This window comes from Pistacia vera, unplaced genomic scaffold, assembly GCF_008641045.1.
Source record: "Pistacia vera cultivar Batoury unplaced genomic scaffold, PisVer_v2 Contig405, whole genome shotgun sequence".
NCBI classification, from domain to species: Eukaryota; Viridiplantae; Streptophyta; class Magnoliopsida; order Sapindales; family Anacardiaceae; genus Pistacia; species Pistacia vera.
In genome coordinates this window covers 1,834,388-1,860,301 of record NW_022196230.1, presented here as the reverse complement: position 1 = coordinate 1,860,301, position 25,914 = coordinate 1,834,388, and the positions used below count along the sequence as shown (strand labels likewise).

At 32.4% G+C, this 25,914-nt stretch overlaps 1 protein-coding gene across 1 annotated transcript; it reads right to left on the bottom strand.

The window, feature by feature from the left end:
• Positions 1–201: 201 nt before the first annotated feature.
• Positions 202–24,152, bottom strand: LOC116142140 (zinc finger CCCH domain-containing protein 55-like). The gene is made up of 17 exons (XM_031427578.1): positions 23,069–24,152; positions 22,507–22,689; positions 7,577–7,756; positions 7,403–7,488; positions 6,944–7,198; positions 6,692–6,845; positions 6,365–6,555; positions 6,200–6,233; positions 5,960–6,094; positions 5,236–5,484; positions 2,614–2,793; positions 2,440–2,525; positions 1,981–2,235; positions 1,729–1,882; positions 1,374–1,592; positions 1,228–1,270; positions 202–1,131 (listed from the first exon to the last, which is right to left on the bottom strand). Exons 1-15 carry the CDS (start codon positions 24,001–24,003, stop codon positions 1,397–1,399), a joined length of 3,273 nt encoding a protein of 1,090 aa, XP_031283438.1. The 5' UTR covers positions 24,004–24,152; the 3' UTR covers positions 202–1,131; positions 1,228–1,270; positions 1,374–1,396.
• Between the last annotated feature and the right edge of the window lie 1,762 nt (positions 24,153–25,914).

Sequence of the window (25,914 nt, the reverse complement as noted above, 5' to 3'; positions counted from 1 at the left end):
AAATCACAATAAAACAAAGTTTCATAAACATTTCACAAAAACAAGTTTGCTTTCTTTTCTCTGCTACCATTTTTTTTTTTTTTTTTTATTGTCAGCCCCATGTGATGTTGGTAGCCTTTATCCCACATTGTGCCCTGTTGATAAAAATAAAATGAGACAAATTAGTCTCCCTTTTGAAAACATAAAAAACACTTTCTTTATTTCTCCTACTTTTTATTCATCTGAAAAACTGTTTTCCTTTGCATGATTTCCCATCAACCACAGTATAAAATACCCAGAAAAGTGACAATAATCCCTTTGAAAAATTACTATCACCACAGGAAGAATTGCCCTTCTCTAATGCAGAATATGTTTCTACAGATGAAAATCCTGCATCCCGGTTGATTTTGCGGACAGTGATCCCCAACAAAAGCCGTAGCATCGGTGCACAGATCATTGGCACCAACGCAGAGTTTAATGGCCAAAACACATTCATTAAATTGATTGTATGAGACATGTTCCGATGCACAACAGTGTCGGAACTGAATTCCAGTACACCAACACAACAATGTGCTGGAATATGATTAACCATACACCAACATTGGCTTGCATGGGTGTATGGACAATGTTCCAATGGTGGCTATATCGGGACATTGTTGATTCAGTTCCAACGCAGAGTCAGAAATCAGTTAATATTCTGGCATTCTTGCTCCAAGTCGAGAGTTCTCGTCAGGAGAGATTGATTTTCCAGTGGTGTGTCAAAACTACCTATTTCAGCTCATTGAGACTCCCTAGGTTTGCTTCTACTCAGACAAGTTCTTTTTTAGTCAGTCCTTTTTTGGGCCAACTTTACAAGAGATAAGAGAAGGATGGTAAAAGGGGGAAAACTATGTATTTATAACTGTGCAATAAGAGTTTTAATCCCTTGTAGTTCAGGCTTATAGTCTGTATGATGAAGAACACAACTAGAAAGTAGAAAAGAGAAAAAGCCCTACTATCACGAATCAGTTCGTCTACCGTTTATGTATCCAATATGCGTTTGCTGTTAGTAGTATTTGTATTGATGCTTCTACTGATCTACTCTTCAGTGCAGGTATAATTTGGCTATACATCTTAGAGGATTCTTCTTCTTGTATATGCTTTTCTACTTTTCTGCATGAACAAAAAAATGGTGTTAACGATTATATCTGAAAATGGTTTTAAAGATGCTAAGTTATAATAGCAGGTATCTGGATCAGCAATGCTCACCTTTATTACCTACATTTGGATAGCTTCATGCCCATCATAAAACCTGAGGAAAAAGTTAAAAGTGTGTCTAAATTACAATGAACTACGTTCTATTATTGTTTTTATACTAGGAGAGAAATTATAAAGATTGAGAGAAGTAAGAGAACCTTGGCATTGAAAAAGAAAAATATTAACGTGAAGCCATGTCAGTCACAGAAGTAGAGGGCATTTCTAGGTTACTTTCAGAAGAGGGTGAGGCTGAGATTCCAGTGCTTTCATTGACTGCTGCTGCAGTGGATAAGTCGGGTGTGCTACCCTCGGCTGGCTTTTTTGTAGAAGCAAAGAGGTTATCAGGGAGAGTGAGCTCGATGCTGCTACCATGACTTCTGAAAGGGAAAAAAATTGAAAATAACATGAGAACGAAGTTGAAATCAAGAGAAGCAAAAACCAGCAACCCTGAAGACATAAAGCAGTATACAATAGGACTTGAATGAAAACCAAAAACTATGGTCAAATTCAAACCGTTCATGGAGATCACACCCTACTGGGTTGGAGCTTTCCTCCTTCGTATCGCCACAACCATCCTTCTCAAGATGAGCTTGCTTCAGTTCTGGCTGAGTATGTAGCTCCATATCAGCAGCGATGGTTAAGGGAACATTGGCAATTGAGCTACCACCTATGACAGCCACAAAATTAAAATTAGCCAATGCATGTTTCCCCAACTATTCATAATTGACCAAATGGTATTAAATAACTAACATCAAATCGAAATACCTTCCGACACTTCTTGATTGATAACACCAGATGGAAGAACAAGATTCTGGTTGATATCATTTTGAGTAGGTAAGGTGACAGGATTGCCAACTGATAGACTACGCTGGTGATGGTTAATAGGCTGATTCTTCAAATTCGGCTGTTGTAGATTCATAAGCCTTTTCCTTTGGAATTCAATCGCTTGCTGCAGCTCAAGTTGCTCATCAAATTTTCTTCTCAACATCATGTCCTGTGTTTGGTAGAACATCTTTGCTCCTGTAAATGGAGATAAAATGAATATCAAATTATATTAACTAATTATTTAAGAAAGTAAAGGGAACAAGGATATGAAATGAAATGCCAAGATATTATAACAGAGAGTTATTTTATGCATTCTCCTTTCTATTATTCTTTCCGGAAGCCAATAAGCCACTAAGAGGGTAACTGCTGGGGAAAATGCATGCTTTCTTCTTTACTTACCAAGAGGGTCATATGGATCTCTGGAATCAACCCCAGAAGGGCTTGAACATGGTGACAAATTCCCCCTGTCAAACTGCTGTTGCCTCCTGAAATAATTCCATCAACAATTTAAGCTTCCAATGCAGATGATGACAAGACAGAATGAAATAACAAAGGAGACATAAAATGACATACTTCTCGGCAACTTTTCCTTTTTCCTTGTAGGGCTTGACAAGCACACGTGAATCACATATAAAATGAGGATTCCCTCTGGCCAAAATGCGTCTCACAGTCTCTGCGTAGACAAAAGTGACAAACCCAAACATTCGCTTCGGCTGGTATGGGATCCTCACATCTTGCACTAGTCCAAAAGTGCTTAAAAAAACAAAAAAAAACAAAAAAAAAAAGGAAAAAAATCTCAGTAAAATTTAATATTTCAAGCTCATGAAATGTAAACCATATTCTCAATGACCATGGAGTTTTTGAAGAACAGTGAAAGAAAAGGGTCCAATTAACGGAGCAGCCAAAATAATCATCACCATATTTTGTCTATACATTGTAAAGAACAACTAAAACACAGAGAACACTCCCTCAAGTGGAAGGCACAGCTTACATGAGCATGCATACAAGGGTGCTTTTATTCAAAATCACACTCCATATTTTGTGGCATATAATCAAAGTCTTAGCAGCACAATAAACTGTGACCTTCAAAGTGCAGCACTATAATAGTATATATGCAGTGACTTTAAATTTAGCCAAGAAGAAAATTCATCTTAAATAAATTTTTGGAGAAAGCAAGAGATTGTAGCTAGATAACAAGTACCATACAAAGATCATTCAACCTGTGTTTTTGATTGATTAATGATAAAAATTTGCATTTTTCAAATAATCTCTGATAGATAACATAATGCCAGTTCTTGATGTCCAATAAATCAACAGTAGATTCTCTTGTTAGAATTATATTGAATAAATTCACATCGGAAATGTTGTTCTCAGCCAACTGAGGCAGACAGGTATATTGCCATCATAGTGAAACAGCAAAAAAAAGGGTACAGCAGCCTTCAAACTAAAATAAAAATGAATCGTGGCAAATAAGCTATTTGCAAAGACTGTAAATGACAAAAAAGCAGCAAAATGAAGGCCAAATGTAATCAACAGCACCACAGAGAAGGATTGGCATCCATATTAATTAAAGAGCAATGCTAGTTTTACAAAAACACATACAAAGGGGGCATACAAAGACAATCCCCACCCTTGATTTTCTTGATTTCTCTCTCTCTCTCTCTTTTTCCGTTTTTTCTTTGTTTTTTTCTTCTGGATGATGTCACTTTGTAGCCCTCTTTGTATAGGTCTTTGTAAGAATAGCATTTTTCTTAATTAATATAATAGGTACAAACCTAAATAGTTATTACTATTGCTAGCTATATTAAAAAGGTGAAATGAAGTGAATAAATATTTAATTGCCACCGGAAATGATAGGTAGCAAAGTAAATTCACAAAATGTAAAAAAAAATAAAATAAAATAAAATAAAATAAAATAAAATAAAATTATTAAGTGTATCTCATGCTCCACCAAGAGTTCCCAGCCTAGCCAAGAATTGGGAAGTGTTAAGTTAAGAATTGATGTTCCAGTATCAAGACTAATATCAGAATAGTAATAGTGGAAAATTACAGGCCATGATCTAAACTGAAAGAGTTTCAGACTAATATCACAGTAGAAATGGCAGGAAATTACAGGCTTCAGTCCCAAACTACATAAGCTTCCAGCCTCAAGGATAATTCATGCTTCACTGAGAAAAAAAATAAGTACACGTAAACTAACATAGACACCTCAGGTATTAAAAAATAAAATACCCTTTTAACTTCTTTTTCGTCTTCAACGATTTACGAAAATTATTTGCAACGTATTTTTATATATAGTTTTCCATTTGAGTTTTTCAATAATTAAAAAAATATATATTTAATCATTTCCAAAAATCGTTAAAACACTTCGAAACTTAATGATCTTTAGAAGAAATCAACCCTATGAAGTAGATAACCAACACTAGGTAGTCGATGATCAACTAAGATTTTTGGGTGTATTACTTAAAAGATCTTAAATTCAATTCACCTCAACCCCTATTAGAGATGGTCAATGAAAGTTTACTTGATCATTAACTTCAAGATCCCAAAGAAATTACGCGTGAGCTGACCCAAATACCCCTGATAGAAAAAAAAAAAAAAAAAAAAAAAAAAAAAAGAACCTACGAAGTAGATAACTATTTCAATTGAATTCCAAAATCTTTGATATTGGGTTGAATTCATTTTATCTTTGTATCCCACTTGTAATTTTGTTCAATTTTTTCATATTGAAATGAGATTGAAAATTCTGTAACCATTAGATTCAAACCAAACCAATAAAGGCCCCATTAGGGCCATTACCATTAGAATGAGACTCAATTCCAAAATCCATAAAAATGTTTGGTGGGGGGGCAATTTTTATGTGACTGTAAAGCACATGAGAAGGTACAAAATAATCTAATCAAATGTCAGAGCATGAGGACTCAAATCACTAATAAAACAAAGATTTCAAAAACATTTCACAAAAACAAGTTTGCTTCTCTTTCTGTGCTACCATTTTTTTTTTTTTTTATTGTCAGCCCCATGTGATGTTGGTAGCCTTTATCCCACATGTGGCCCTCTGATAAAAATAAAATGAGACAAATTAGTCTCCCTTTTGAAAACATAAAAAACACTTTCTTTATTTCTCCTACTTTTTATTCATCTAAAAAACTGTTTTCCTTTCCATGATTTCCCATCAACCACAGCATAAAATACCCAGAAAAGTGACACAATAATCCCTTTGAAAAATTACTATCACCACAGGAAGAATTGCCCTTCTCTAATGCAGAATATGTCTCTACAGATGAAAATCCTGCATCCCGGTTGATTTTGCGGACAGTGATCCCAAACAAAAGCCGTAGCATTGGTGCACAGATCATTGGCACCAACGCAGAGTTTAATGGCCAAAACACATTCATTAAATTGATTGTATGAGACATGTTCCGACGCACAACATTGTCGGAACTGAATTCCAGTACACCAACACAACAATGTGCTGGAATATGATTAACCATACACCAACATTGGCTTGCATGGGTGTATGGACAATGTTCCAATGGTGGCTATATCGGGACATTGTTGATTCAGTTCCAACGCAGAGTCAGAAATCAGTTAATATTCTGGCATTCTTGCTCCAAGTCGAGAGTTCTCGTCAGGAGAGATTGATTTTCCAGTGGTGTGTCAAAACTACCTATTTCAGCTCATTGAGACTCCCTAGGTTTGCTTCTACTCAGACAAGTTCTTTTTTAGTCAGTCCTTTTTTGGGCCAACTTTACAAGAGATAAGAGAAGGATGGTAAAAGGGGGAAAACTATGTATTTATAACTGTGCAATAAGAGTTTTAATCCCTTGTAGTTCAGGCTTATAGTCTGTATGATGAAGAACACAACTAGAAAGTAGAAAAGAGAAAAAGCCCTACTATCACGAATCAGTTCGTCTACCGTTTATGTATCCAATATGCGTTTGCTGTTAGTAGTATTTGTATTGATGCTTCTACTGATCTACTCTTCAGTGCAGGTATAATTTGGCTATACATCTTAGAGGATTCTTCTTCTTGTATATGCTTTTCTACTTTTCTGCATGAACAAAAAAATGGTGTTAACGATTATATCTGAAAATGGTTTTAAAGATGCTAAGTTATAATAGCAGGTATCTGGATCAGCAATGCTCACCTTTATTACCTACATTTGGATAGCTTCATGCCCATCATAAAACCTGAGGAAAAAGTTAAAAGTGTGTCTAAATTACAATGAACTACGTTCTATTATTGTTTTTATACTAGGAGAGAAATTATAAAGATTGAGAGAAGTAAGAGAACCTTGGCATTGAAAAAGAAAAATATTAACGTGAAGCCATGTCAGTCACAGAAGTAGAGGGCATTTCTAGGTTACTTTCAGAAGAGGGTGAGGCTGAGATTCCAGTGCTTTCATTGACTGCTGCTGCAGTGGATAAGTCGGGTGTGCTACCCTCGGCTGGCTTTTTTGTAGAAGCAAAGAGGTTATCAGGGAGAGTGAGCTCGATGCTGCTACCATGACTTCTGAAAGGGAAAAAAATTGAAAATAACATGAGAACGAAGTTGAAATCAAGAGAAGCAAAAACCAGCAACCCTGAAGACATAAAGCAGTATACAATAGGACTTGAATGAAAACCAAAAACTATGGTCAAATTCAAACCGTTCATGGAGATCACACCCTACTGGGTTGGAGCTTTCCTCCTTCGTATCGCCACAACCATCCTTCTCAAGATGAGCTTGCTTCAGTTCTGGCTGAGTATGTAGCTCCATATCAGCAGCGATGGTTAAGGGAACATTGGCAATTGAGCTACCACCTATGACAGCCACAAAATTAAAATTAGCCAATGCATGTTTCCCCAACTATTCATAATTGACCAAATGGTATTAAATAACTAACATCAAATCGAAATACCTTCCGACACTTCTTGATTGATAACACCAGATGGAAGAACAAGATTCTGGTTGATATCATTTTGAGTAGGTAAGGTGACAGGATTGCCAACTGATAGACTACGCTGGTGATGGTTAATAGGCTGATTCTTCAAATTCGGCTGTTGTAGATTCATAAGCCTTTTCCTTTGGAATTCAATCGCTTGCTGCAGCTCAAGTTGCTCATCAAATTTTCTTCTCAACATCATGTCCTGTGTTTGGTAGAACATCTTTGCTCCTGTAAATGGAGATAAAATGAATATCAAATTATATTAACTAATTATTTAAGAAAGTAAAGGGAACAAGGATATGAAATGAAATGCCAAGATATTATAACAGAGAGTTATTTTATGCATTCTCCTTTCTATTATTCTTTCCGGAAGCCAATAAGCCACTAAGAGGGTAACTGCTGGGGAAAATGCATGCTTTCTTCTTTACTTACCAAGAGGGTCATATGGATCTCTGGAATCAACCCCAGAAGGGCTTGAACATGGTGACAAATTCCCCCTGTCAAACTGCTGTTGCCTCCTGAAATAATTCCATCAACAATTTAAGCTTCCAATGCAGATGATGACAAGACAGAATGAAATAACAAAGGAGACATAAAATGACATACTTCTCGGCAACTTTTCCTTTTTCCTTGTAGGGCTTGACAAGCACACGTGAATCACATATAAAATGAGGATTCCCTCTGGCCAAAATGCGTCTCACAGTCTCTGCGTAGACAAAAGTGACAAACCCAAACATTCGCTTCGGCTGGTATGGGATCCTCACATCTTGCACTAGTCCAAAAGTGCTTAAAAAAAAAAAAAAAAAAAAAAAAACAAAAAAAAAAGGAAAAAAAATTTCGGTAAAATTTCTAAATTTCAAGCCTATGAAGTAACCATATTCTCAATGACATGGAGTTTTTGAAGAACAGTGAAAGAAAAGGGTCCAATTAACGGAGCAGCCAAAATAATCATCACCATATTTGTCTATACATTGTAAAGAACAAACTAAAACACAGAGAACACCCCTCAAGTGGAAGGCACAGCTTACATGAGCATGCTTACAAGGGTGCTTTTATTCAAAATCCAATCCATATTTTGTGGCATATAATCAAGTCTAGCAGCACAATAAACTGTGACCTTCAAAGTGCAGCACTATAATAGTATATAGCAGTGACTTTAAATTTAGCCAAGAAGAAAATTCATCTTAAATAAATTTTGGAGAAAGCAAGAGATTGTAGCTAGATAACAAGTACGTACAAAGATCATTCAACCTGTGTTTTTGATTGATTAATGATAAAATGCATTTTTCAAATAATCTGATAGATAACATAATGCCAGTTCTTGATGTCCAATAAATCAACAGTAGATTCTCTTAGTTAGAATTATTATAAATTCACATCGGAAATGTTGTTCTCAGCCAACTGAGGCAGACAGGTATATTGCCATCATAGTGAACAGCAAAAAAAAGGGTAGCAGCCTTCAAACTAAAATAAAAATGAATCGTGGCAAATAAGCTATTTGCAAAGACTGTAAATGACAAAAAAGCAGCAAAATGAAGGCCAAATGTAATCAACAGCACCACAGAGAGGATTGGCATCCCTTAATTAAAGAGCAATGCTAGTTTTACAAAAACACATACAAAGGGGGCATACAAAGACAATCCCCACCCTTGATTTTCTTGATTTCTCTCTCCTCTCTTTTTTCCGTTTTTTCTTTGTTTTTTCTTCTGGATGATGTCACTTTGTAGCCTCTTTTGTATAGGTCTTTGTAAGAATAGCATTTTCTTAATTAATAATAGGTACAAACCTAATAGTATTACTATGCTAGCTATATTAAAAAGGTGAAATGAAGTGAATAAATATTTAATTGCACCGGAAAGATAGGTTGCAAAGTAAATTCACAAAATGTAAAAAAAAAATAAAATAAAAAAAATAAAATAAATAAAATAAAATTATTAAGTGTATCTCATGCTCCACCAAGAGTTCCATCCTAGCCAAGAATTGGGAAGTGTTAAGTTAAGAATTGATCTTCAATATCAAGACTAATATCAGAATAGTAATAGTGGAAAATTACAGGCCATGATCTAAACTGAAAGAGTTTCAGACTAAATCACAGTAGAAATGGCAGGAAATTACAGGCTTCAGTCCCAAACTACATAAGCTTCCAGCCTCAAGGATAATTCATGTTCACTGAGAAAAAAATTTGAAAAATATTGGAACTTCTCAGCACCAATCCAAGTAGAGATAATTTTGAATCATTCTAATGCAGCACTATATCAATACATCATCATAATATATGTTCAATGATCCAAAGCGTTATCCCCATAAAACAAAAATGAATAAATAAAGATAAAGTGCGGTAAGTTACCTGAAGTAATTAGAAACATCTTCATCCTTAAATGTGCTATCTGCTGGGAATGTCAAGTAGATCTGTCTATTCGCCGAGCTCCCCTTCTCTCCAATCCCATTGCCAAAAAGTCATTCCTTTCTGCTCGGCCATGGCCGAACTTGTAAAGTTCATCACCTAACAGCAATGCTGCGGCGGCCACTCTTGATAAATCAAAATGCCATGAAACAAGACTAATAGCAAACACTACTAAACCTTAAAACAAAACATTTGTATTACACAAATAGAGATATGTTGATGAAAAGCTGTCCAGTCTTTTAAAACTGCAAATCCCATAAAAACAACACCAACCACAATCCATACCCAAACTAAAAACCAAAACAAACTCAAACAATTATCAGTATAGTATAACAAATACATGGCACACAAAGGCAAAGGCTAAATGAGACATCTCATATGCTTTTTGGTCATTTTTTTTATCCAAAACCAAAACAAATTGATGTGTTGACCTATACAAAACAACGTCAAAGAGTCAAAGAAACAAAGCAAAATGGGTAGTCTATCATACCTCTGGTTACATTTGTTGTTGCAAAAGAAAGTCATAAGGCGATGGCGGCGAAACTCCGGCCCAAACTGTGAGCAGCCAATCTCTGCTGCTGCAAAGCTCCTTCATTCTCATCATATCTTCAGGTTGCAGAAACACCCTCCATTTTGCTAGGAGAACCAACCAGAAAACCATTTCCATCATTCTCATTAAAATGGCTATGAACAAACCTGCAATTGTCACCGTTCTTGCAAAAGCTCTAGCAAAGTAAAGACAAGGCTTATAACCCACATTAAAATTTGAATCTTCACTACCAAAACATGCATCAACTAGCTGAGAAACTTCTTCTATGAAAATGGGTATCTACATTATCACATCCCCACCCAATCCCCATCGAAACCCCAGTTGACTTTTCCACCAATAAAGTCCTCGTTTTTTGAGGACTCGTCCAAAAATGAAAGATAATCATTAAACGAAGCCATCCATAAAGTCACTACCACTCTCACCGACAACAACCCCAACATTTTTTAGATGCGGAGGCACCAAACAAGACCCTGCACGTATGTTTTCATATGAAGGAAAGGACTTGACTTTGGGTCAGGTAAAGATGAGTCTTTGCGAACTCACGCATCCCATTGTCAACTCTAGGAGATAGTTTCGCAAATGGGTTTGTGTTAACATTGTTGTTTGCCGTGTTGCCGAGTCTACAATGGGGTTAGGTAAAGGTGAAGTGGGTGCAGAAAAAGTGTTTGCCGAAAGTCCCAACTGATTTTGGCTTTGATAATCAAAGATGCAGAAGGGTTTCAGGGCCTACGGCTAAACGCAACAAATCTGTATCTTTAACGTCCGAATGAGGATAAAACCTGATTTTTGAAGCGTTTTCTGGGTCTAAGCTTCTGATTCTGTTGAACAAAATGCTGTTGCATCAAATTCATCATTTTGTTTGTTTTTCGTTCAAGCTCTTTTGCTTTCTTGGGTGGCTTCTGGCTATTTTGAGGTGTAAAGAGAGAAAAGAAAGGAGTAGTGTGGGTTAAGTTGAGTCTTTGAGGGTTTGTTTTGTTTTTGATTTTTGTTGTTGTCAAAAAACATTAAAAAGTGTTTTTGAAGTGTTTGTGGAATTGAGAGTAGGGTTTTCAAGCGAAACAAAGAGCGGGGTTATTGATAGTCAACACTTCACTCTCCCTCTCTTTGTAAAATTCATTTGATCAAATACTTTTACAAGTTAAACAAAAAACCCCTTTGATCGGTTTTATTTTAAATTATTTTTTTAAGGAGATACATAAAGAAAGTTCGTGCATAAAACCATCTAAATTGACTTTATTGCCCTTACTAATAACGCCAACGAAGAACAAACATATTACATTTCCTCTCTCGTAAATACTAGATTACGCAGTTAACGATATCTAGCCATCTAACATGTTCTAATCAGATATTATGGGCTAACATCATATAAATTTAGGGTATTGAATTTGCTTGAGAATATATCGTTCATGTCTTATTAAGGGCAATAAAGTCACACTTGATTTTATCGCTATTTTGTTTTTTGATAATTGTCCTTTGAAGTGTTGAGAAGGGTTTTATGCTTTAATCATTTTAATTTTAGTATTTCTCCTTTTTTTAGAAGAATATAATAATTTCTTAAATACCAATTACCAAGTGAAAATAAAATTCTTCTTAAATGAAAATATAGTGTTAAAGATGCATTAGGGTGGAATAATCTCCATCAAATAATTATTTTATTTTATTTTGAATATTTGACAAATTATTCCTAAAATTTAATGAGGTGTGTACAAATTACAATGCAAGGGAAGACACCCCAAAATATAAATCAATTAATTAATTTATTGTTCTTAATTGAAAAAATTTACCATAAAGTGACGCAATTAAAATAAAACCCTAATAAAAAAAATTATTGTAGATGTGTAATAGAAAAGTATTTTTAGGCATAAATACATAATATATATTTTATCATAGAATTAAAAAAAAAAAAAGATAAAATATTTTTTAGTGACATAGACCTTATTATATCATATAACAAAAATTCTTTTAAGTTTCTAAGATAACAAAATGAACCATTAATTAATATGTTATAAATTGTAATATTATTAAATTACCCTTAAACTTTTTTATTAACACCAAAACTTAAAAATATAATATTAGGTCCTTATCTCTTTATTTTTGAAAAAGTATTAAAAATAATTATGGGACAGAGAAATAAAAGTGAGACACTGAAAAGTGTGCAAAGATTATAAATAAATAATTAATATAATATAATAATAAAATTTTAAATAAAAAAATAGAGATGTCAGATGGAAACAAGAGTACTGTAAAGGCTGCAACAAGAGAGGTGTGGGTTATCACTTTCTCTTTTCTTATTTACTTTATTTTATTAATTTTTTTATTTAATTAATTATTTTTTTTTTGTTTTTAAGAAGTTTTTTGGTTTTTTTTTTTTGGCAGACTTACACATCTCCACTCATAGAACAAGGTAATATTTTCTATTTCCGAAATAGATCAAGAAAAAAGATATCTTACTTTTATATAACCCCATAATAACTTTTTTATTATTGATTTTTAAGTTTTTAACTATGAATATAACACGTGATTTTAGATTAATTATAATAAAAAGTATTTACGTACTATCACATCTTTTATCGTTAACAAACGCCTGAATCGGTTTCTAAGTGTTTATCTATGTGTGTTTGAATAAAAGATGTTTACCTAAAGTCCAAATTATAAATTCATACAATTTCTTTTTATAATATCCAAAAATTTCCTATGTTAAAAGTTATATTTATTCCACATTGCTAATTTGATAGTTATTATGCTCTATATATATATGGTTTGATTCCCCTTACCCAAACTAGCTTTTGGCATGTTTGTTTGTTTAGGGAGGATGGTAGGTCCTAGTGGGTTTTCATATTTCAAAGTTGGAGCTTTATAAACCTTACAATATTAGACTTGTTCAAAGTTGAAACCCTATTAAACCTTACAATATTAGACTTGGAACCCCTCAAATTTGTGCAAACCCACAGTGTCTACTATGTGTGAGTTTAATATGATAATATTATTTAATTGAATGTAAATAGTATTGTTATGTGTGGTTTTTCCGCCAAGCTCGGGCCAACTTGAGGATATAGCTCTATCCAGAATGAGCTCGACAACTACGATTGATCGACCCAACATAAGCTAGTCGCGAACAATTCAAGGAATCATTCAATCAATCCCTAGATTACTTCAAATCCTAGATATTGCGAGAATGATTGGATCAATGGTGATCATTGCACAATCACAGCACTCAATTGCGAGGATATTGGAATTATGATTCAAATCAATTATAATCCCCTGAATTTCAGGGCTTCCTTTGTACAAATCTTGTATATAAACCCCCCTCAGACAATGAGGAGGGGGTCATGAATTTCATATAAGAATTGTATTGTAAGCTCTCACAGCAAATACAAAAACACAGTGGACGTAGGCTGTTAACCTAGCCGAACCACTTTAAAAATCTCTTTGTTTTTAGTTCATTTCATTCATATTCATTGCTGATTATTACTAATCACGCACACATAGGTTCCGATCCCAGCTAGGTCGATCAGATCTCGTTGGTTGGTGCAAAATTTTGTACCAACAAGTATCATATTAAAATTTAATATATTGTCTATCAACGTCAAATATTATATACTAAAATATCGTTATAGTATCGTTACTAATTGGTAATATATAATATGACCAAGTTGTTGTATATTGTGTGAGGTAATGTGTTACAAACATTTAGATTGATGGTATAATTGTGGCAATGTTGGTGAGAGGGCATTAAAGGGGTGTTTGTCTGAGCTTATGAAAATTAGCTTATAAGCAATAAGTACTTATAAGTCAATTTTAGCTTATAAGCATTTAAAATTTTAAGCAATTATGTGTTTGGTTAAAGTACTTATAAGTGACTGATAAGTAGTTGACGTGTTTGGTAAAATGTGGCTTATAAGTACATTTTATTATTAAATGACTAAAAAAGGTACTACATTAAATAAGGGTATATTATGAAATTTTAAAATTAAACAAGGATAATGTAGTAATATACTTGGTCAAACTAACTTATAAGCAGAGTGCTTATAAGCAAAAAAAAAAAAGTACCTCCTTCCCAACTTATTTTTTTTGCCTTATAAGCTCAACTTATAAGCTCAAAAAAGCTATAAACAAACAGGTCAGTTTAATTTTAGAACTTATAAGCTAGTTTGACAAACTTATAAGCTTAGACAAACACCCCCTAAACATCATGTATTAAAAATTCAATAACAGGTCAAACACAAACTCCATCTTTATTCAATCACATTTAAACTCTCGTACCCATCATTACACTCTTTATTTTTATAACTTTTGAGTTCCCTTTCAAATATTAGTGCTTCCCATATCTTTAATGAGTTGGGTAAGATTTCGTGTGATATGATAATGTTATCGAACCAATTACAAAACTATAAGAATAACTAAGAGAGTTTTATAGTCATCATATTGTAAAATATTTGAGTTTTCGGTCAAATGGTTGTCAATCCTCTGATAACATTATTGAACGAAGAGAATAAGAAAGTCGAGACCCTTGTTGGTATCGACGTGATAATGTTGTTAGGGTTATGATAAATCATAATTTCTTGTACCATGATCCAAAGGTTAGAAACTTAACAATGACGATACCAAATAATGAGGATAAGGTAAGAGGACCCTACAAATAAAGTTAAATGGCATCAACCCAAGTGGGGTTTGGCCTTAGAATTTATAGAGTAAAGTTTCTAAATGTGTATTATAATCTTTATTAAAACCTTCTTTCTTTCTTTCTTTTTCTTTATATTAAAACCCAAAATTTTAATTAATTCACAAATTGATAAAGAGTTGTTGAGTTTAATAAGTCGTATTAAATGCATACTTTTTTCTCACTTTTTATTCCACTTCTTTAGCCATTAGATTAGAATAATTTGTTCTAAAATCAATGGGATTAAGTTCACTTATCCATAGTTGCGGCCGGTCTAAATTTATTAGTGTAAAAATTTTGTACATAACCCCAATGGATTGATTTGACGATCAAGAAAATTTGGTCCATTTCTTGAGTGTTTAGGTTCAAACCTTAGGGTATCTGTATCAATAACATTATGACTTACTTGTTAAGATGCGTGCAAGCTGGTCGGACATTCCGATTACCAAAAAAAAAGAAATTCTATACAGGAATTGAAAACTGAAGGACCCTAAAGATTAGTTGAGGTCCGAACAAGCTGGCCGGACACTCTAGTAAAAAAATAAAAAAAAATTCTATACATGAATTGAAAAAATTTTAAACTAAAACTCATGAAGAAATTTTATTGTTAGTATCTTCAAAAAAAAAAAAAAATATACATTTTTTATATCTCTTTTATTAATTTTCAATTAATATTAATGATTTTATATCGAAAAATTAAAATTGGGGCTCAAAAGAGATTTGGTCTAGCTAGCTGAAAGCTTTATTGGGCCAGCAATCATAGTCCAATCCAGGGTAAAATATTCTGGGCCTAAAAATCTATTTTTACTGGGTTGGGCTTGGTGGGATCTATCGAGTTGCCCAGTTCAGGCCCAATCTGCTAACCATGACATTACATGTGTTTTGAGTTAAAAACTTCGAAAAATTTTAGCAAATTTTTTTTGTGCTTCCACCAAGATGAACTTCAAAATTTATTTATGAAAATAAATTATTTGGAAAAATAAAAAATAAACATCAGAAAAATAATTGTTGATACTATTTTTCAAAATCAAAACTAACTACTAGGCTTGTGGCCAGATGACAAGACTTTAACTATTTAGGTGGGTTATCCTGAGGTGTTGTGTTTGAGTCTCCACAGTAACCACCTACCACATATATGATTTACCTGATTCATTAAGCTTATAAAATGTTCAGTGGATCCCTCGAAATAAACTTCGATCTTCAAGGTTACTAGTGAATAATCATTTTGGCTTGTAAAGTGTTCAGTGAGTCCCTTGGAATAAACCCAATCTTTAAGGTTACTAGTACATAACCATCTGAGTTTGTAAGGTATTCAGTGAGTCTCCTGGAATAAACCCCAGTCTTCAAGGCTTCTACTGCATAACCATCTAAGTCTAGCCGAGTAAATATTGTTTATTTTAGTCTTACATCTTACCCTTTTTAAACTTGATTGTAAACAATATTAAAAATAAATTATTAAATTATAATATAACAAAATTCTTTTGCTTGAATGGTGAAAATAGTCTATGAGCACATTAAGCGGGGAAACAATTATTGCATAGAAATTTTATTCTAATTAATTAATTAATTAATTTTTTATCTCCGTTTACATGATTATGAAAGGCTCCTTTTAATTGAATATTATTGCCCTTTGGATTAATCATGATTAATACTTCTTAAGCATTAGCTCATCTCATACACTCACACTTTCCCTTTAGAATCATAACTAAATTGGGTCCCCTTATAAAGAAGTGCAAATCATGGCTTCATTAATAATCTTATTGGGTGCGTTGGATTTATTATTTTGGATAAGATTTTTGGAATAATATTGGGTAGTTGAATAAGGGAGTATTACGAGGTAAAATTTAAAAATTTATAAAAAATCCCTAGGTTTGCTAATTTAATTAAACACCTCAATGTATAAAATTACAAAAACACCCCCACCACCCACAGTGCCAGATTCCGACCACCACTGTCGGACTCTGGCCGAAAAATTGCGTTACGACACAGATCTACACTGTCGGACTCTGGCCGAAAAATTGCATTACGACACAGATCGGTTGGATCTGTGTCGTAACGCCTCTCTATGGCCTTTTCCGGCCAGATCCACGGCCAAAAGTTGCCGTCGACGGCCGGAAAAGGTCAAAGAAGTCCATCTTTGGCCATCAATAACGACCAAAGAAATGGCTGTCGTTTTCGATCAATGATGGCCAAGATTTGGCCGTTGTTGACCGTCAACGACGACTATTTCTTTGGCCGTCGCTAACGGCCAGATCGGTGAATTACCGGCCATTTCTAGTCGTGGTGTAGGCCATTTTATTATTAATACTCATAATATTTATTTATTATTATTATTAAAGCCCATTTTATTTAAAAAATAAAAATAAAATATCCTCTAAATAATAATACCCATTATAATTCTGATTAAAGTTAAGTATATGATATATTTTTTTTTCTTTTGTTTATATATTCAATTGCATTACTATTAATTTAGTGCTAACAATCATCTTGGTAACTTTGCAAAGCAACATTGTTTTCAATCTCCATTTTTACATGATAGGTAAATCCTCTTTAATCCTAACTTTTATCTCACAACTAGTTTCACCTTTGGTGATGTCAAGATTTTTTTGAATATTTTTATCTCTCAACAATATTATAATAACATAGACTTGTAATATTTAACATAAAATTACAACAACATCAATTATAATATAAAACTCAGTTACTTTTTAGTTAAATGATGTCCGAACCAACTTAAACGCACAATTGATTAATCCTCGGGAAAGACTAACATAGTAACCTACCACCGTCACAACCTTTTACTTAAATCTTGGATGTTCAAATGAGGAATCGAATTCGTGATTGTGTACTACCTACAGATGAGTGATTTGAAGCGTCACTTGCCTTAGTACTTGAAAATGTTTGGATAAATAAAGTTTTCCTCAATATCTAAACTAATAATTTACCTCCTATTGTTACTATACTATTTGAGTTTTAGTGTTTAATTTAACGATTAAAGAGTAATATGTATTTGTAAGATGACAAAAACCCTAATGGAATATTAACGCGAGGGGGTAAATTGTTATTTCAGATTGTGTTATTCAGCCAAACCTCAAGGGCAAGAAGGAAACAAATTAATACCAAGTCTTCAATTATTAGACCCAATTACATTATCTACTTAAAAAGAGGCAAAGACCAAAGTAATGGCCATCAAAATCAACAAGGAAGACAAATCAATTAACTCAAAAATCCAATAGATTATGCGAAAATGATGGGTGCTATTAGCCCCTAATTACCCCAATAAACAAATCTTTAAAAGATAATTAACTTGGGCCATTCCCTATGATTGAGAAAATATGACAAACAACAATGTTGCTTTCTTTGCCCAATTGGAAAATTGTTAAGCAATATAGATACCAATATGAAGGGCTTTTTACTTGATTGAGGTTGTGGCCAGCTATTTAGCTTGACAATGAGGTTTCAAGATGTTGACATTGCAACTTATTCAAGGATTATATTATAAGACTAATATTAAATCGGTTTTCATGTCTTATTAAGGGCAATAAAGTCAATCACTTGATTTTATGCTATTTTGTTTTTTATAATGTCTTGCAAGTGTTGAGAAGGGATTTATGCTTGTAATCATTTTAATTTTAGTATTTCTCCTTTTTTTAGAAAATATAATAATTTCTTAAAATACCAATTACCAAGTGAAAATAAAATTCTTCTTAAAAGAAAATTATATGTTAAGATGCATTAGGGTGGAATAATCTCCATCCAAAATAATTATTTTATTTTATTTTGAATATTTGACAAATATTCCTAAAATTTTAATAGGTGTGTACAAATTACAATGCAAGGGAAGACACCTCAAAATATAAATCAATTAATTAATTTATTGTTCTTAATTTGAAAAAATTTACCATAAAAGTGACGCAATTAAAATAAAACCCTAATAAAAAAAATTATTGTAATGTGTAATAGAAAAGTTATTTTTAGGTATAAATAGTAATACTATATTTTATCATAAATTAAAAAAAAAAAAGATAAAATATTTCTTTAGGTGACATAGACCTTATTATGTATATATAACAAAAATTCTTTTAAGGTTTCTAAGATAACAAAAATGAACCATTAAGTAATATGTTTAAATTGTAAATATTATTAAATTACCCTTAAACTTTTTTATTAACAACAAAACTTAAAAATATAATATTAGGTCACTTACTCTTTATTTTGAAAAAGTATTAAAAAAAATTATGGGACAGAGAAATAAAACGGAGACACTGAAAAGTGTGAAAGATATATAAATATAATAAAATAATAATAAATTTTAAATAAAAAAATAGAGATGTCAGATGGAAAACAAAGAGTACTGTAAGGCTGCAACAAGAGAGGTGTGGGTTATCATTTCTCTTTTCTTATTTACTTTATTTTATTAATTTTTTATTTATTATATTTTTTTTTTTTTTTTTTTGTTTTTTTTTTGGCAGACTTACACATCTCCACTCATAGCACAAGGTAATATTTTCTATTTCCAAATAGATCAAGAAAAAAGTATCTTACTTTTATATAACCCCATAATTAATTTATTATTATATTATTTTTAAGTTTTAACTATGAATATAAAGTGATTTTAGATTAATATAATAAAAAAATTTACTTACTATCACATCTTTATCGATGACAAATAGCGAATCGGTTTCTAAGTGTTTATCTATGTGTGTTGACTAAAAGATGTTTACCTAAAGTCAAATTATAAATTCATCAATTTCTTTTATAATATCCAAAAATTTCCTGTTAAAAGTTTATTTATTCCACATCGCTAATTTGATAGTTTATGTCTATATATATTATGGTTTGATTCCCTTACCCAAACTAGCTGTGCAGTTTGTTTGTTAGGAGGATGGTAGGTCCTAGTGGGTTTTCATATTTCAAAGTGGGAGCTTTAAAACCTACAATATTAGACTTGTTCAAAGTTGAAACCCTATTAAACCTTACAATATTAGACTTGGAACCCCTCAATTGGCAAACCCACAGTGTCTACTATGTGTGAGTTTAAATATGATAATATTATTTAATTGAATGTAAATAGTATGTTATGGGTGGTTTTTCCGCCAAGCTCGGGCCAACTTGAGGATATAGCTCTATCCAGAATGAGATCGACAAACTACGATTGATCGACCCAACATAAGCTAGTCGCGAACAATTCAAGGAATCATTCAATCAATCCCTAGATTACTTCAAATCCTAGATATTGCGAGAATGATGGAACAATGGTGATCATTGCACAATCACAGCACTCAATTGCGAGGATATTGGAATTATGATTCAAATCAATTATAATCCCTGAATTTCAGGGCTTCCTTTGTACAAATCTTGTATATAAACCCCCTCAGACAATGAGGGGGGTCTGAATTTCTATTAAGATTGTATTGTAAGCTCTCACAGCAAATACAAAAACACAGTGGACGTAGGCTGTTAACCTAGCCGAAACACTTAAAAATCTCTTTGTTTTAGTTCATTCATTCAATTTATTGCTGATTATTACTAATCACGCACACATAGGTTCCGATCCCAGCTAGGTCGATCAGATTCGTTGGTTGGTGCAAAATTTTGTACCAACAAGTATCATATTAAAATTTAATATATTGTTATCAACGTCAAATATTATAACTAAAAATCGTTATAGTATCGTTACTAATTGGTAAATATATATAGACCAAGTTGTTGTATATTGTGTGAGGTAATGTGTTACAAACATTTAGATTGATGGTATAATTGTGGCAATGTTGGTGAGGGGCATTAAAGGGGTGTTTGTCGTAGCTTATGAAAATTAGCTTATAAGCAATAAGTACTTAAGTCAATTTTAGCTTATAAGCATTTAAAATTTTAAGCAATTAGTTGTTTGGTTAAAGTACTATAAGTGACTGATAAGTAGTTGACGTGTTTGTGAAAATGTGGCTTATAAGTACATTTTATTATTAAATGACTAAAAGGTACAACTTAAATAAGGGTATATATGAAATTTTAAAATTAAACAAGGATAATGTAGTAATTACTTGGAACACTAACTTATAAGCACGGTTATAAGAACAAAAAAAAAAGTACCTCCTTCCCAACTTATTTTTTTTGCCTTATAAGACTCAATTTATAGCATCAAAAAAGCTAAAAACACAGGTAGTTTAAATTTAGAACTTATAAGCTATGACAAACTTATAAGCTTAGACAAACACCCCTAAACATTATGTATTAAAAAATTTCAATACAGGTCAAACAAAACTCATCTTTATTCAATCACATTTAAATCTGTACCATCATTACACTCTTTATTTTTATAATTTTGGGTTCCTTCAAATATTAGTGCTTCCCATATCTTTAATGAGTGGGTAAGATTTCGTGTGATATGATAATGTTACGAACCAATTACAAAACTATAGAATAACTAAGAGAGTTTATTAGTCATCATATTGTAAATATTTTGAGTTTTCGGTCAAATGGTTGTCAATCCTCTGAAACATTATTGAAGAAGAGAATAAGAAGTCGAGACCCTTGTGGTATCGACGTGATAATGTTGTTAGGGTTATGATAAATCATAATTTCTGTACATGATCCAAAGGTTAGAAACTTAACAATGACGATACCAAATAATGAGGATAGGTAAGAGGACCCTACAAATAAAGTTAAATGGCATCAACCCAAGGGGGTTTGGCTTAGAATTTATAGAGTAAAGTTTCTAAATGTGTATTATAATCTTTATAAAACCTTCTTTCTTTCTTTTTTTTTTATATAAAACCAAAATTTTAATTAATTCACAAATTGATAAAGAGGTGTTGAGTTAAATAGTCGTATTAAAGCATACTTTTTTCTCACTTTTTATTCCACTTCTTAGCCATTAGATTAGAATAATTGTTCTAAAATCAATGGGATTAAGTTCACTTATCCATAGTTGCGGCCGGTCTAAATTATTATGTAAAAATTTGTACATAACCCAATGGATTGATGTGACGATCAAGAAATTTGGTCCTTTCTTGAGTGTTTAGGTTCAAACCTTAGGGTATCGTATCAATAAACTTATGATTACTGTTAAGATCGTGCAAGCTGGTCGGACATTCCGATACCAAAAAAAAAGAAATTCTATACAGGAATTGAAAACTGAAGGACCTAAGATTAGTTGGGTCCGAACAAGCTGGCCGGACACTCTATAAAAAATAAAAAAAAATTCTATACCTGAATGAAAAAATTTAAACTAAAACTCATGAAGAAATTTTATGTTAGTATCTTCAAAAAAAAAAAAAAATACATTTTTTATATCTCTTTATTAATTTTCAATTAATATTATGATTTTATATCGAAAAATTAAAATTGGGGCTCAAAAGAGATTTGGTCTAGCTAGCTGAAAGCTTTATTGGGCCAGCAATCAAGTCCAACCAGGGTAAAATATTCTGGGCCTAAAAATCTATTTTTACTGGGTTGGCTTGGGGGATCTATCGAGTTGCCCAGTTCAGGCCCAATCTGCTAACAATGACATTACATGTGTGTTGAGTTAAAAACTTCGAAAAATGTTAGCAAATTTTTTTTGTGCTTCCACCAAGATGAACTTCAAAATTTATTTATGAAAATAAATTATTTGGAAAAATAAAAAATAACATCAGAAACATAAGTGTTTCAGACTAATATCACAGTAGAAATGGCAGGAAATTACAGGCTTCGGTCCCAAACTACAAAAGCTTCCAGCCTCAAGGATAATTCATGCTTCACTGAGAAAAAAAATTAGAAAATATATTGGAACTTCTCAGCACCAATCCAAGTAAGAGATAATTTTGAATCATTCTAATGCAGCACTATATCAATAAATCATCGTAATTTATGTTGTCAATGATCCAAAGCGTTATCCCCATAAAACAAAAATGAATAAATAAAGATAAAGTGCGGTAAGTTACCTGAAGTAATTAGAAACATCTTCATCCTTAAAAGAGCTATCTGCTGGGAATGTCAAGTAGATCTGTCTATTCGCCGAGCTCCCCTTCTCTCCCAATCCCATTGCCAAAAAGTCATTCCTTTCAGCTCGGCCATGGCCGAACTTGTAAAGTTCATCACCTAACAGCAATGCTGCGGTGGCCGCTCTATGATACATCAAAATGCCATGAAAACAAGACTAATTAGCAAACACTACTAAACCTTAAAACAAAAACATTTGTATTAACACAAATAGAGATATGTTGATGAAAAGCCTGTCCAGTCTTTTAAAACTGCAAATCCCATAAAAACAACACCAACCACCAATCCATACCCAAACTAAAAACCAAAACAAACTCAAACAAATTATCAGTATAGTTATACAAATACATGGCAACACAAAGGCAAAAGGCTAAATGAGACATCTCTAATATGCCTTTTCTGGTCATTTTTTTATCCAAAACCAAAACAAATTGATGTGTTGACCTATACAAAACACCGTCAAAGAGTCAAAGAAACAAAGCAAAATGGGTAGCTCTATCATACCTCTGGTTATCATTTTGTTGTTGCAAAAGAAAGTCATAAGGCGATGGCGGCGAAACTCCGGCCCCAAACTGTGAAGCAGCCAATCTCTGCTGCTGCAAAGCTCCTTTCATTCTCATCATATCTTCAGGTTGCAGATAAACACCCTCCATTTTGCTAGGAGAACCAACCAGAAAACCATTTCCATCATTCTCATTAAAATGGCTATGAACAAACCTGCAATTGTCACCGTTCTTGCAAAAGCCTCTAGCAAAGTAAAGACAAGGCTTATAACCAACATTAAAATTTGAATCTTCACTACCAAAACATGCATCACTAGCTGAGAAACTTCTTCTATGAAAATGGGTATCTACATTACTCACATCCCCACCCCAATCCCCATCGAAACCCAGTTGACTTCTTCCACCAATAAAGTCCTCGTTTTTTGAGGACTCATCCAAAAATGAAAGATAATCATTAAACTGAAGCTCATCCATAAAGTCACTACCACTCTCACCGACAACAACCCCAACATTTTTTAGATGCGGAGGCACCAAACAAGACCCTGCACGTATGTTTTCATATGAAAGGAAAGGACTTGACTTTGGGTCAGGTAAAGATGAGTTCTTTGCAAACTCACGCATCCCATTGGCAACTCTAGGAGATAGTTTCGCAAATGGGTTGTTGTTAACATTGTTGTTTGCCGTGTTGCCGAGTCTAGCAATGGGGTTAGGTAAAGGTGAAGTGGGTGCAGAAAAAGTGTTTGCCGAAAGTCCCAACTGATTTTTGGCTTTGATAATCAAAGATTGCAGAAGGGTTTCAGGGCCTACGGCTAAACGCAACAAATCTGTATCTTTAACGTCATGAATGAGGATAAAACCTATGATTTTTGAGGCGTTTTCTGGGTCTAAGCTTCTGATTCTGTTGAACAAAATGCTTGTTGCATCAAATTCATCCATTTTTGTTTGTTTTTCGTTCAAGCTCTTTTGCTTTCTTGGGTGGTTTCTGGTTATTTTGAGGTGTAAAGAGAGAGAGAGAAAGGAGTAGTAGTGTGGTTAAAGTTGAGTTCTTTGAGGGTTTTGTTTTGTTTTGATTTTTATTGTTGTCAAAAAACATTAAAAAGTGTTTTTGAAGTGTTGTGGGAATTGAGAGTAGGGTTTTCAAGTGAAACAAAGAGCGGGGTTATTGATAGTCAACACTTCACTCTCCCTCTCTTTTGTAAAATTCATTTTGATCCACATACTTTTACAAGTTAACAAAACTACCCCTTTGATCGGTTTTTATTTTAAAATTATTTTTTGAGTAATGCTATGCATACTCACGGATCTTACTAACCATCTTACTAACCTTTGTTAAAATTACATATAGTACCCGTACTATACTTTATATTTACAAAAGTTAGTAAGAAGGTTAGTAAGATCCGTGAATACGCATAGTATTATTGTTATTTCTTTAAGGAGATACATAAAGAAAGTTCCGTGGATAAAACCATCTGAATTGACTTTATTGCCCTTACTAATAACGCCAACGAAGAAAACAACATATTTACATTTCCTCTCTCGTAAATACTAGATTACGCAGTTTAACGATATCTAGCATCATCGAACATGTTATAATCAGATATTATGGGCTAACATTATATAAATTTAGGGTATTGAATTTGCTTGAGAATATATCGTTCATATCTTTATTAAGGGCAATAAAGTCAACTCACTTGATTTTATAGCTATTTTTGTTTTTTCAATAATTGGCCTTGCAAGTGTTGAGACGGGTATTTATGCCTTTGTAATCATTTTAGTTTTAAGTATTTCTCCTTTTTTTAGAAAAATATAATAATTTCTTAAAATACCAATTACATACCAAGTGAAAATAAAATTCTTCTTAAAAAGAAAATTATTATGTTATGGATGCATTAGGGTGGAATAATCTCCATCCAAATAAATTAATTTTATTTTTATTTTGAATATTTGACAAAAAAAAAACTATTCCTAAAATTTTAATAAGGTGTGTACAAATTACAATGCAAGGGAAGACACCTCAAAAATATAAATCAATTAATTAATTTATTGTTCTTAATTTGAAAAAATTTACCATAAAAGATTAAAAGTGACGCAATTAAAATAAAACCCTAATAAAAAAATTTATTGTAAATGTGTAATAGAAAAGTTATTTTTAGGTATAAATTACGTAATACTATATTTTATCATAAAATTTAAAAAAAAAAAGATAAAATATTTTCTTTAGTTGACATAGACCTTATTATGTCATATAATAACAAAAATTCTTTTAAGGTTTCTAAGATAACAAAAATGAACCATTAAGTAATATGTTGTAAGTTAGTAAATATTATTAAATTACCCTTAAGCTGTTTATATTAACACCAAAAACTTAAAAATATAATATTAGGTCATTAACTCTTTTATTTTTGAAAAAGTATTAAAAAAAAAATTATGGGACAGAGAAATAATAAAGCGAGACACTGAAAAGTGTGTAAAGATTATAAATAAATAAAATAATAATAAATTTTAAATAAAAAAATAGAGATGTCAGATGGATGGAAGTAACATCCAAAACAAAGAGTACTGTGAAGGCTGCAACAAGAGAGCGTGTGTGTTATCATTTTCTCTTTTCTTTATTTACTTTATTTTATTAATTTTTCTATTTAATTTTTTTTTTTTTTTTTTTGGTTTTTTTTGGCAGACTTACACATCTCCACTCATATGCACAAGGTAATATTATTTCCTAAATTAGATCAAGATAAAGTATGTCTTACTTTATATATAACCCCATATTAATTAATTATTTTTATTTTTATTGATTTTTAACTATGAATATAATGGGTGATTTTAGATTAATTATAATAAAAAATA